This window comes from Sinohyriopsis cumingii, chromosome 10, assembly GCF_028554795.1.
Source record: "Sinohyriopsis cumingii isolate HCF-2022 chromosome 10, ASM2855479v2, whole genome shotgun sequence".
NCBI classification, from domain to species: domain Eukaryota; kingdom Metazoa; phylum Mollusca; class Bivalvia; order Unionida; family Unionidae; genus Sinohyriopsis; species Sinohyriopsis cumingii.
The window spans coordinates 73,560,851-73,575,459 of NC_142970.1; the positions used below are offsets into that span (position 1 = coordinate 73,560,851).

At 31.2% G+C, this 14,609-nt stretch overlaps 1 protein-coding gene across 1 annotated transcript in view; it reads right to left on the bottom strand.

Annotated features, from left to right (window-relative positions):
- Nucleotides 1-14,609, bottom strand: part of LOC149790385 (uncharacterized) — a 165,279-nt gene that overhangs the window by 87,478 nt on the left and 63,192 nt on the right. Inside the window, exons 13-17 of the mRNA XM_089972436.1 lie at nt 9,055-9,121; nt 7,927-8,027; nt 3,576-3,740; nt 2,612-2,734; nt 384-473 (exon numbers count right to left, since the gene is read on the bottom strand). Coding sequence (XP_089828562.1) covers nt 384-473; nt 2,612-2,734; nt 3,576-3,740; nt 7,927-8,027; nt 9,055-9,121 — 546 coding nt within the window. The remainder of the gene's footprint in view (nt 1-383; nt 474-2,611; nt 2,735-3,575; nt 3,741-7,926; nt 8,028-9,054; nt 9,122-14,609) is intronic.

The window sequence follows — 14,609 nt, forward strand, 5'->3', positions numbered from 1 at the left end:
GTCACATTGGTATGCGTTAAACATTAATCAAAATGTTATCCGTTTAATCTTAGTTACATTGTTATGTGTTTAATCTTAGTTACATTGTTATGTGTTTAATCTTAGTTACATTGTTATTTGTTCAGTTTTAGTTACATTGTTATGCGTTAAACATTAGTCAAAATGTTATCCGTTTAATCTTAGTTACATTGTTGTATTTAATCTTCGTTACATTGTTATGTGTTTAATCTTAGTTACATTGTTATGTGTTTAATCTTAGCCACATTGTTATGCATTTAACCTTAATCATATTGTTATGTGTTTAATCTTAGTCAAAATGTTATCCGTTTAATCTTAGTAACATCGGTATGAATATGATGGTAAAACTATGATATTCTTCTCACCTCCTCGGCAGTTGAATTTGGGAAGTTGATAAAATTGTTGGTACCAGGTATATCGGCACGTGTTAAAACTTTGACTACTCCGGGTATTGACTGTAGGTTGGGAAAGAAAATTGACAATAAGTACACATTATAGACTCTAGGTGGGGAATGAACATTGACAATAAGTACACAGTATAGACTGTAGGTGCGGAATGAAAATTGACAATAAGTACACAGTATAGACTATAGGTGCGGAATGAAAATTGACAATAAGTACACAGTATAGAATGTAGGTGGGGAATGAAAATTGGCAATAAGTACACAGTATAGAATGTAGGTGCGGAATGAACATTGACAATAAATACACAATATAGAATGTAGGTGCGGAATGAACACTGACAATAAATACACAATATAGAATGTAGGTGCGGAATGAACATGGGCAATAAATACACAGTATAGACTGTAGGTGCGGAATGAAAATTGACAATAAGTACACAGTATAGACTGTAGGTGCGGAATGAACATTGACAATAAGTACACAGTATAGACTGTAGGTGCGGAATGAACATTGACAATAAGTACACAGTATAGAATGTAGGTGCGGAATGAAAATTGACAATAAATACACAGTATAGAATGTAGGTGCGGAATGAACATTGACAATAAATACACAGTATAGACTGTAGGTGCGGAATGAAAATTGACAATAAGTACACAGTATAGACTGTAGGTGCGGAATGAACATTGACAATAAATACACAGTATAGACTGTAGGTGCGGAATGAAAATTGACAATAAGTACATAACCAACGAATTGAATAATCTGACTCTTTAATTATCGCTGTTTGAAATATTACTATTTTCGGTTAGTATTTCAACTTTAACACTAGTTAAAAGAGACCCAGCTTTATAGTATCGTCTTTTTAATGAATTCAAAGAAAAACAATTCAAAATGGTATCATATCGGCTACATAGAATGTGTCAAGCATTTACTGTAAAAGAAACATGGGTAAACATGTTTTAAAATAAAACCAGAGATTAACACATTGCTATTATACACCACCGAACACTTGACCTTTATGACCCAGTGTAATAGTGTATTAACACGCGTCAGGGACTGACTAATATGTTGACGAAACAGTAGCTTTGTACTATTGTAGTTCCAAGTTTTATTCCTTCTCCAATCGTACCATATCCTTTGACTGATATAAAACATTTTAACATTTTTATAAACGGAATCAAGGAACAAGAAATATACAACATATATAGAAGTCCACATGTAAGCAGTTATGAGTAAAAAGGTAACTAGTAATTCTATGAAAATACTCAGTGCCGGATTAAGCTAGTGCGGGGCCTGTAGCATGTATTATAAAGGGGCCCTAAATTAATAAACTCCACATAAATATTGAAACACATACATGTTTAACTTGCACAGTAAAATAATTGTATCTTTTCATTTACTATACAGCTAGACAATATGACATATTTTTCTAACATTTCATTAATAGTATTTACATGTAGGTCATTGATAGCTTGAAAGCATTTAGCGTGGGCCCTTGAAAGTGCGGGGCCCGTAGCATGTGTTACTTTTGCTACTAGGATAATCCGGCACTGAAAATACGAGGTCAAATAAATGTTTAAAAAATGCGTACGAAGTTGCATTGAAGTCTAGAATAGCTTATGCGCTGTACGAATCCCATATTTAACAAATACTTTTTAGAAATCATCTTTTATTTTCTGCTAGGCAATCGCACATTTATTAAAGAACCCACCTATATCGAATGCATTTTTTTGAGTTATTGCTGAAGCTAATTTACAGCCAAATATGATAAGGCAAACGTACCGTTAGCCTAACTGACCGAAGTTGTGGTGTTTGAGAAACCAATCGGAAGTTAAAGGCACACTCCCAATTGGTTACCATAGCAGCAGACGTATCTATGTTTTGAATCTTGGCATTGCCAAACTCCCACACTCCCAATTGCTTACCATAGCAACAGACGTATCTATGTTTTGAATCTTGGCATTGCCAAACTCCCACACTCCCAATTGCTTACCATAGCAGTATCTATGTTTTGAATATTGGCATTGCCCAACTCCCACACTCCCAATTGCTTACCATAGCAGCAGACGTATCTATGTTTTGAATCTTGGCATTGCCAAACTCCCACACTCCCAATTGCTTACCATAGCAGTATCTATGTTTTGAATATTGGCATTGCCCAACTCCCACACTCCTAATTGCTTACCATAGCAACAGACGTATCTATGTTTTGAATCTTGGCATTGCCCACGGTGCTTATGAAGAAGGCGGCATAAAGTTGATTTGGATAGGTAGGCATGTCATCAATGTATACAGCTTCACCCGTAACCTAGATACATCATTAATTAGGATGTAAAACAAAAATGAAACAATTAATGTAAATTCTAACATTTAACTCAATGGTAATTTAAACTCATACTTTGATTACAATCACATTTTAAAATTTGATATAAATTCCCTGTAACTTTGCAAAGATTAAACTAAAATAACACGCACACATATTTATGTATCAATATATCAACAAGTCTGAGGAATGACTGAAAAAGGTCTGACAGCGAACGATATACAAGCCAATAGTGATTTCTTGATTTATATTGTGCAAATTTGTTAATTTGTATTTTCCATTGTAAACTTCTGTTCATAGTTACATCTATATATCTACCTCATTTTATTGCTTTATTATGTATTTAATTGCTTCGTCGCTTTTAGTTTTCTTGCTTGCTGCGTTGTATCCATGTGGTATATTTAGTTAGTGTTAGAAGAAAAACAGTGTAGAAAAATAGTCTTATACGGACAAATATATATGCAGGTTGATTAATGCTCCCCATCTCACGCTTGAGGGATCATTCACCAAAACGAGAATATCTCATTTCTTTAATGTACATATTGTTGCAACCATAGGGCTATAAATTTAAAGCAAATAAAGTGATCTAAAGTTGTAAACAATAGCTGTGTTCGTTTCGAAAATGTGAATCTAACAGACACGGTGCTATAGCAATAATTTTACATATATAGAATATATCAGCAATTTAGACCACCTTATATTTTAACCGTACCTTCTTACGACTAATAATCCCACTTAATGTCATCGTCATTTGAAATCTACTAATAAAAACAAAAGCGTTGACGCTTATAGTAGAAAAATATTTAATCCTTTTTCTTTTAGCTACCTGTACATCAGCTTCCAACTTCTTGAGCGGTTCTGTCAGAGGGTATTCGATTATCTGTGTATCGTAGGTCTGCTGACCAGAAGAAAGAGGCCGAGAAATGGGGAGACATTCTGTTGCACTCTGGAATCTCGTACCCGCTTTGTCTCCGATTACTTGAAGCACAAACTGTAATGTATGACATTTATGAATTTAACCACAAAAATATTCAAGCGGTCATGTTTATTTTTGTCGGGAAAACATAATGTCTCACCGTCCCGGATGCCGAGCACGAACTGCATTCGATTAGTCCATGGAATGTGCATTATTAGTTACGTACTTCTTTTTTCACAGACGCAAGTACAAATCTACTTATTGTTACGAGTATATGCTCCTAAATAAGTAATATAAAACAGTGAAAGACAACCAGCTGTGTAAAATAATTTATTTCCCTAAAATACAAAGTGAAAAAGAGAAAAAAGAACTTATGGAATTGCAAACTAAATACCAAAATAATCGAAGAATCCAAGAATTACATACACAAGTCCTAATAATTTCAAGTCAAGAATAAATTAAAAAACTGAAGGCGATGGTGTGTCTGTGATAGCTTCTAAGGTGTTGATATGTCAAAAGTCTTATTTTGAATCAAGTAATGTACTTCCAAGTTTGAATTCACTATAAATTACAGTGAATCTTTCTATCCAAGGATTTTATCAGAGCAATTTTGTATTTCCAGAGAAAATAATCACAAGAATTTGAAGAAATAAAACCCCCAGCCCAAAAATGAAATACTGGACACAACATATAATACAATTTAAAAATCCCCCAAGTCTTACAGTACAACTGAAAACAGAAAACAAATCCTCTCAATTACGAGATTATATAGTTCTCTACTTGACTACAGGTCACAATTAACATTTTCTAAAAAAATACCTAATGGAAAATAACCTTCCAGAATAAGCCTAATGTTTACAAAATAAAAACCATAACACGGGCTATGTAAAATTCACTTATGAAATTCCAGACCTAGACCTAACCCCAAATATACACATTACTTCCATTAATAATAATACAGACAAGCTATGCATTAGTTGTTTACACAAAATAAAATAAAAAGTCAATTTGGCTAAAGCGGAAACGAGCGCAATTTTGGACCAGGTTCAACATACATTGTTGCATTAAAATAACATGTAATGAAATATATATAAAAAAACAATACTATACTTAATAACAAACAATTAAATTAAATATGATGATGATGATGATGTTCGTCAATCGGTGTAGTTGAGGATGATTTAATGTCATCGATTCACTTGGGGTGGGTCCGGAGATGGCTGATCAGTCCGATCCGGGTTCGGATTAGTCTCTTGTAGTTGGGACATGGATATACACGTTGTTGAACGGGAGATGCGAAACTGTTGTTACTGGATTTGCGCAGATCACGTTTTTCAGCTGCGTTCATCAGTCTTTTCTGCTCAAAGGCTGCAGCACCAGCATTGACTTGACTGCGTCAAGCAGATCGATTTGCAGCGACACTCTCCCAGCTGTCACGATTAATGTCTAGTTTCTTCAGCGAAGCCTTGAGGGTGTCCTTGTACCTCTTTTTTTTGACCACGGTGAGATTTCCTGCCTTGGTGTAGCTCTCCATAGAAGACCTTCTTAGTTAGGAGTTGTGCCTAGTACAGCATGGTATGGATGTTTGTCATGCCGGCATTAGTGAGCATGTTCGGTGCATTGTCCTGCCATCTGATTTTCAGTAGTTTGCTCAGGGAGCTTATATGGAAGTGGTTCAGTTTTTTAACATGGCGGCTATACACAGTCCATGTCTCGCAAGCATAGAGGAGAGTGGGGAGAGCAACCGTTGATGCCTCTCCTATCCTAGACATTTGAGCGGAGTCTGCCAAATACTATGCTAGCTTTGGCAATCCTGGTGATGACCTCATCGTCTATGTGGACTGCTTGTGAGAGGGTGCTGCCGAGGTATGTGAGCCTGTCTACATGTTTAAGCTTTTGCTCGTTGACAGTAACGGATGGTTCCAGGTAATTTTCTCCAGGAGCTGGCTGATGTGGAACCTCGGTCTTGCTGGTAGAGATGGTGAGTCCGAAGTAGGTGCACGCTGTGGAAAAAAAGGTCCATACTTTGTTGCGTGCCTGCCTCCGTGTTGGATTTGAATGTATATTCATTTGAAAACAGCAGGTCGCGAATGTTCTCAACTTGGACTTTGGTTTTGGCTTGAGGCCTCCTCAGGTTGAACAACTTCCCATCCAGACGGTATTGGAGACCTACTCCAACATCGCTGTCCTTGAAAGCATCCATCAACATTGCGGAGAACACGAGGCTGAAGAGAGTGGGGGCGAAGACGCATCCTTGTTTCACACCATTCGTAACTGCAAAGGGTTTGAAATATATACCCTCGTTCTGGACTCTGGCAAGTTTGAAACTGCATCACCACTTCAATGAAAACTTCTAGACGTCTAAATTTGGCCATGATCTTCCAACTACCTTCCCGGCTGACAGTGTTGAATGCCTTCGACAGGTCCACGAAGGCGTTGTATAGCTGGACATTTTGTTAAAGACACTTTTCTTGCATCTGCCTGGCAGCAAAGATCATGTCGATGGTGCTTCTCTCCTTTCTGAAGCCACACTGACTTTCTGGCAGTAGGCCAAGATAAAGGTGTTATGTGAGTCTGTTCAGCAGTAGCCTGACAGGACCAGCGATGCAGAATAGAATGATTCCGCTATGGTTTACGCAGGATTGGCGATAGCCTTTACGTTTGTAAATGGGGATGATGGATGCATTTTTGAATTCCTGGGATATGCATTTCAAGAGGGTAGCTTCAGCATTATAATCCGGTCATTAATTTCCTTTGGTAAGATGGAGAGCTTATTCGCCAAACTCGACTAGACAGAGTTCCAAGATGAACCTTATTATTCAACCTCCCAGACGTCCACAGGGAATTAAAGTCTCAGAACGCCCAAGAAAGTGAACCATTTGGATGATGCCTATTCCATGAGAGTATTCGATGATACTAAGGTTATATTAATCTTATAACGTCACTGACTTCTGCTTAGGCTCCGATTATTTAAATAACAGGATCAACTTGGTTTAAGAAAAATAATACAAATTAAATAACAGACTCTTATATGTGAAATTAACTTGTCATGTTCCCTCTTACAACTTCAGAAAAATTAATAAATCTGTGTTGATGAATCTGCATATTCATTTTGTCATATAATTAGAGCAAACTAGCCAGTACTATCAAATACCCACACTGCTTCCAAATGTTTATGTTATAATTGAATTCAGCATTTGAAAAACATATGTAGATGAAATATAACCAGCCGTATGCATTGATGTCGGACAACAAATCCAATCTGGATCAGATATTGGTAAACCCATGTCCTTGCATAATAAATCCGAACACACGTGTGTAATTTTATAAGCAAAAGAAACACATTATTTAGTCTGCTTCGTTATTGCACAGGAAAATTTAATGTTAGGAATACAGATGTGAGGCTACACAATGTTTTGTTATGTACGTTTGATTTTTATTTTGTGTTATATTTTCTTAGTAATTGTATGTTGTGTCTATCTGTATTTTCCGATTGAACTTGTTCGGTGGTTGAAGGCCTACCCGACTAGTGACATCCGTCTAATAAACAACATAACACATGCTAATATTTCACTATGATTATAGATTAAATAATCAGATCATTATTAGTGGAGGTAAACATTGTTTTACTTGTCTCTGAGTTTAGGACATTAGTTTTTCACTTGAAAATTCCTTATTTCGCTTACAAGTTATAATGTTGGAGAAACGAAGTTGACCTTCATCCTGGTTTTCTTATTGTATTTCAGCTCTTTATATTAATGTTGTTTACTCACATTACTCATTTCATAGTTTAACACCAGTTTTATATGAATCAAGTTTAGTTGTGTTTCTGTTAATATTTGAGAAAATTTGTTTATTTAAATTATTCACTAGAATTACAAAGTACTCATTAATACTTCTTAGTCTATATTACCTTTGGGGGAATTATCAAGAATCCATTCAGAACATTTTAGACTATATCGCAGTTATACTTCAAGACTGAAGGCACAATATCACATTCCAATATATTGGTACGTCAGAAGTCTATACTGGAATTCATTTCGGATCACCATTGAAATTCATTTGTAACTCTTTATATTTGGACTTTTCACAGATAGTTTAGGGCCTTGTGGGCTTTAATCAACAATACTGCAATTTCTTTTTAAATTTTTACTTTGTATCCAAATGAAATAAATTATTTGTTGAATTTTACAAAACTTGTTGGTTTTCTCTCTCTTCTGTCACTTAGTTTAAGACCATAGAGTTGTTACAGTAACTTTACCTTATAGAACAAGACCAGCGTCAGTTGTTTTCTGTACGCCGGACTTGCCAATACCGGGTTAATGTCGGGCACTACTTCCTGCTGTAATGTGTTCAGGGCACCTATAAAGAAAACGCAACAAAAAAAATAATTTTAAATAATACAGTTGGATTAAAATACAGATTTATATATTTTTTTATCAGTGCTTCATTAGTTACCAAGTTTCCCCTAAAAAACAGTGATCCTTTTTAAATTGCATACCAATAATTTAATCACACTTCCTGTGAATGAATTATTTTCTCAACGGTTTTCTGGGATGCAAATGAAGTTGATTTGAAACATAATTAACAATAAAGTTTAGAATAAAAAGGAATGTGGAATAATCTCGAAGTTAAAATATTCATTTATAACTAACGGATGTCAGTTCCATATTTCACGTTTGAATATTACGTTTGATCATTTCATAAAGCTAGGTCACAACCTTTACACCAATATGGCAACAAGTAGTATGAAAGAGCTAGTGTTACATTCTAGTATTATACGTCATAAAGAAAGAAAAGGTACGAGTGAATTTTATTTGACTTCATGGAATGAAAAAATATTGATTTCCACGGTAATCTGTTTGAGCATGATACAAACTACGTTAGCATCATTTTAGAATGTACTTCATAACAAAAATTGTCTTTATTGTTTGGTATTCGTGTTTAAATTTGCTTATACCAAGCACTTTATGACATAATAGACCAAAGCCATCCTATGATGTTTCACACAGGTTTCATCATTAGCAGAACATTTACGTTTACATCTTTTGATTTAATGTTCTTTTGAAAGGTTAATTCTCAGAAATGAAATAAAAAATGGCTGACTCTGCAACACATTCGAAGTAGTTTAACGGAAGAAGTCGATGATTCACGAATCAGATTATTAAATATGGCGGGTAAGAGAAGACTGGGTGAATATGTATATTGTCGGGGTTTTTTGGCAGCTTGTTTGGTGCACTCTACCGATGTCGAAACACGAAAGCACACGAGATTGATGTGTAATTCTACAATCACGTACTAGGTTTATTTAGAACATCATAAAAAATGTGATGACATCCAACATACTTCGCTATTTTTCTGTTTGATCGCTATGGCGGTTCCAGTTTACCTTTTAGAACATTCGGGTCCCCAAGTTGCTTCCCTAGCAAAAATGCTTCTGTCTGCGTAGCACGCACCTACGAAAAAGGCAGTAAAAGATAAATATAAATTATATAATATTCTGAATGAAAAACAGAATGTAAAGTGAAATCAAAAGTTCGTAGTAAGCAAATATTCATCATATTCATGGAAAACGTCCACTACATCGGTTTTTGTAAGGAAACGGAAGAAATGTCAGTAATATTTCTTTATTATTGACAAGGTAAATTGAATCAAACAGGTGAATCAAACAGTTATTGAAATGAATCAAGTAGTTTTTCAATTTCGTCAATTGGTTATTTAATGTAATCAGACATTGGTCTTAATGTAATCAAATTATTTTAATGTAATCAAACAGTCATTTAATGTACTCAAATGCTTATTTTAATGTAATCAAACAGTCATTTAATGTACTCAGATGCTTATTTTAATGTAATCAAACAGTCATTTAATGTACTCAAATGCTTATTTTAATGTAATCAAACAGTCATTTAATGTACTCAAATGCTTATTTTAATGTAATCAAACAGTCATTTAATGTACTCAGATGCTTATTTTAATGTAATCAAACAGTCATTTAATGTACTCAGATGCTTATTTTAATGTAATCAAACAGTCATTTAATGTACTCAAATGCTTATTTTAATGTAATCAAACAGTCATTTAATGTACTCAAATGCTTATTTTAATGTAATCAAACAGTCATTTAATGTACTCAAATGCTTATTTTAATGTAATTTTAAGTGAATCAAGTGGATGATTTAGTTGATTCTAGCAATTATTAATATAATCTAATGGTTATTTTAGTTGAGTCTAGCAGTTATTACTGTAATCAAATGGTTATTTTAGTTGAGTCTAGCAGTTATTACTGTAATCAAATGGTTATTTTAGTTGAGTCTAGCAGTTATTACTGTAATCAAATGGTTATTTTAGTTGAGTCTAGCAGTTATTAATATAATCTAATGGTTATTTTAGTTGAGTCTAGCAGTTATTACTGTAATCAAATGGTTATTTTAACGTAAACAAATGGTTATTTTAAGAAAATAGGATACTTTAATGTAATCAAATGGTCATTTTAACGTAAACAAATGGTTATTTTAAAGAAAATAGGATACTTTAATGTAATCAAATGGTCATTTTAACGTAAACAAATGGTTATTTTAAAGAAAATAGGATACTTTAATGTAATCAAATGGTCATTTTAACGTAAACAAATGGTTATTTTAAAGAAAATAGGATACTTTAATGTAATCAAATGGTCATTTTAACGTAAACAAATGGTTATTTTAAGAAAATAGGATACTTTAATGTAATCAAATGGTCATTTTAACGTAAACAAATGGTTATTTTAAAGAAAATAGGATACTTTAATGTAATCAAATGGTCATTTTAACGTAAACAAATGGTTATTTTAAAGAAAATAGGATACTTTAATGTAATCAAATGGTCATTTTAACGTAAACAAATGGTTATTTTAAGAAAATAGGATACTTTAATGTAACCAAATGGTTATCTTAATGTAACCAAATGGTTGTTTTAGTTGAATATAGCAGTCATTAATGTAATCATATGGCTATTTTAATTTAATCAAATGGTTTTGAATGTAATCAAATGGTTATTTTATGTAATCAAACGGTTATTTTCGTTGAATCTAGCAATTATTAATGTAATTAAATGGTTATTTTAGTTGAGTCTAGCAGTTATTATTGCAATCAAATGGTTATTTTAACGTAACCAAATGTTTTTCATAGTGGAATTAAATGGTCATGTTAGTTGAATCTAGCCGTTCTTAATGTAATTAAACGGTTATTTCAATGTAATCAAGTGATTAGTTTAATGTAATCAAATGGTTGTTTTGACCTTTCAAATAGTTTTTTAATGCAATCAAATGGTTAGTTTAATGTAAGCAAATGGTTTGTTTAATGTAAGCAAATGGTTATTATAATGTAATCAAACGCTTATTCTAATCTAATGAAATGCCTGTTTTAATTGAGTCAAGTGATTCTTTTAGTTGAAGCAAGTGGTTATTGATGTAATGAAATTGTTATTTTAACATAATCAAACGGTTATTTTAATTTTATCAAATGTTTATTTTAATGTAGTCAAATGGTTATTTAATTGAATCAATGGGTTATTTTAATTGAATCAAGTCGTTTTTTTATTTGAACCAAGTGGTTATTTTAATGTAATCAAATGGTTGTTTTAACCTTTAAAATAGTTTTTTTTTGATGCAATCAAACAGTCATTTAATGTACTCAAATGCTTATTTTAATGTAATCAAACAGTCATTTAATGTACTCAAATGCTTATTTTAATGTAATCAAACAGTCATTTAATGTACTCAGATGCTTATTTTAATGTAATCAAACAGTCATTTAATGTACTCAAATGCTTATTTTAATGTAATTTTAATTGAATCAAGTCGTTTTTTTATTTGAACCAAGTGGTTATTTTAATGTAATCAAATGGTTGTTTTAACCTTTAAAATAGTTTTTTTTTGATGCAATCAAACAGTCATTTAATGTACTCAAATGCTTATTTTAATGTAATCAAACAGTCATTTAATGTACTCAAATGCTTATTTTAATGTAATCAAACAGTCATTTAATGTACTCAGATGCTTATTTTAATGTAATCAAACAGTCATTTAATGTACTTAAATGCTTATTTTAATGTAATCAAACAGTCATTTAATGTACTCAGATGCTTATTTTAATGTAATCAAACAGTCATTTAATGTACTCAAATGCTTATTTTAATGTAATCAAACAGTCATTTAATGTACTCAAATGCTTATTTTAATGTAATCAAACAGTCATTTAATGTACTCAAATGCTTATTTTAATGTAATTTTAAGTGAATCAAGTGGATGATTTAGTTGATTCTAGCAATTATTAATATAATCTAATGGTTATTTTAGTTGAGTCTAGCAGTTATTACTGTAATCAAATGGTTATTTTAGTTGAGTCTAGCAGTTATTACTGTAATCAAATGGTTATTTTAGTTGAGTCTAGCAGTTATTACTGTAATCAAATGGTTATTTTAGTTGAGTCTAGCAGTTATTAATATAATCTAATGGTTATTTTAGTTGAGTCTAGCAGTTATTACTGTAATCAAATGGTTATTTTAACGTAAACAAATGGTTATTTTAAGAAAATAGGATACTTTAATGTAATCAAATGGTCATTTTAACGTAAACAAATGGTTATTTTAAAGAAAATAGGATACTTTAATGTAATCAAATGGTCATTTTAACGTAAACAAATGGTTATTTTAAAGAAAATAGGATACTTTAATGTAATCAAATGGTCATTTTAACGTAAACAAATGGTTATTTTAAAGAAAATAGGATACTTTAATGTAATCAAATGGTCATTTTAACGTAAACAAATGGTTATTTTAAGAAAATAGGATACTTTAATGTAATCAAATGGTCATTTTAACGTAAACAAATGGTTATTTTAAGAAAATAGGATACTTTAATGTAACCAAATGGTTATCTTAATGTAACCAAATGGTTGTTTTAGTTGAATATAGCAGTCATTAATGTAATCATATGGCTATTTTAATTTAATCAAATGGTTTTGAATGTAATCAAATGGTTATTTTATGTAATCAAACGGTTATTTTCGTTGAATCTAGCAATTATTAATGTAATTAAATGGTTATTTTAGTTGAGTCTAGCAGTTATTATTGCAATCAAATGGTTATTTTAACGTAACCAAATGTTTTTCATAGTGGAATTAAATGGTCATGTTAGTTGAATCTAGCCGTTCTTAATGTAATTAAACGGTTATTTCAATGTAATCAAGTGATTAGTTTAATGTAATCAAATGGTTGTTTTGACCTTTCAAATAGTTTTTTAATGCAATCAAATGGTTAGTTTAATGTAAGCAAATGGTTTGTTTAATGTAAGCAAATGGTTATTATAATGTAATCAAACGCTTATTCTAATCTAATGAAATGCCTGTTTTAATTGAGTCAAGTGATTCTTTTAGTTGAAGCAAGTGGTTATTGATGTAATGAAATTGTTATTTTAACATAATCAAACGGTTATTTTAATTTTATCAAATGTTTATTTTAATGTAGTCAAATGGTTATTTAATTGAATCAATGGGTTATTTTAATTGAATCAAGTCGTTTTTTTATTTGAACCAAGTGGTTATTTTAATGTAATCAAATGGTTGTTTTAACCTTTAAAATAGTTTTTTTTTGATGCAATCAAATGGTTATTTCAATGCAACCAAATGGTTATTTTAATGTAATCAAATGGTTATTTTAATGTAATCAAGTGATTATTTTAATGTAATCAAATGGTTATTTCAATGCAACCAAATGGTTATTTTATTTGAATCAAGTGGTTATTTTAATGCATTCAAATGGTTGCTGTAACCATTCAAAAAGCTTTTTTAATGTAATCAAATCGTTATTTTAATGTAATCAAATGGTTATTTTGATTTAATCGAATGGTATTTAATTTAATAAAATGTTTTTTTTTTACAAATGTAATCAAATGGCTATTTTAATGTAATCAATTTTTAAAAAATGTAATTAAATGCTTATTTTAATCTAATCAAATGCTTATTTTAATTTAATCGAGTGGTTATGTTAGTTGAATCAAATGGTTATTAAAGTAATCAAATTGTTATTGTAACGTAATCAAAATTTTTTTTTATTATAATTGAATCAAGTGGTTATTTTATTGTAATCAAATGGTTATTAAAGTAATCAAATTGTCATTGTAACGTAATCAAAAGTTTTTTTTATATATAATTGAATCAAGTGGTTATTTTATTGTAATCAAATGGTTATTAAAGTAATCAAATTGTCATTGTAACGTAATCAAAAGTTTTTTTTATATATAATTGAATCAAGTGGTTATTTTATTGTAATCAAATGGTTATTAATGTAATCAAATTGTTATTGTAAGTTAATCAAGTATTTATTTTAGCTGAATCTAACGGTTATTGATGCAATCAAATGGTCATTTCAATTGAATAAAGTGGTTATTTTAGCTGAATCTAACGGTTATTGATGCAATCAAATGGTCATTTCAATTGAATAAAGTGGTTATTTTAGATGAATCTAACGGTTATTGATGCAATCAAATGGTCATTTCAATTGAATAAAGTGGTTATTTTAGATGAATCTAACGGTTATTGATGTAATCAAATGGTCATTTCAATTGAATAAAGTGGTTATTTTAGACGAATCTAACGGTTATTGATGTAATCAAATGGTCATTTCAATTGAATAAAATGGTTATTTTAGACGAATCTAACGGTTATTGATGTAATCAAATGCTTTTTAAGGTAATCAAATGGTCATTTTAATGTAATCAAATGTGTTTTTTTTAACTGAATCAAGTAGAGTTTTTTTTAACTAAATCAAGTGGCTTACTTATTTGAATCAAGTGGTTATTTTAATCTAATCAAATGGTATTTTAATGTAATCAAATGTTTGTTTTTTAAATGTAATCAAATGTTTTTTCATTTAATCAGATGGTTATTTTATTGCAATCTAATT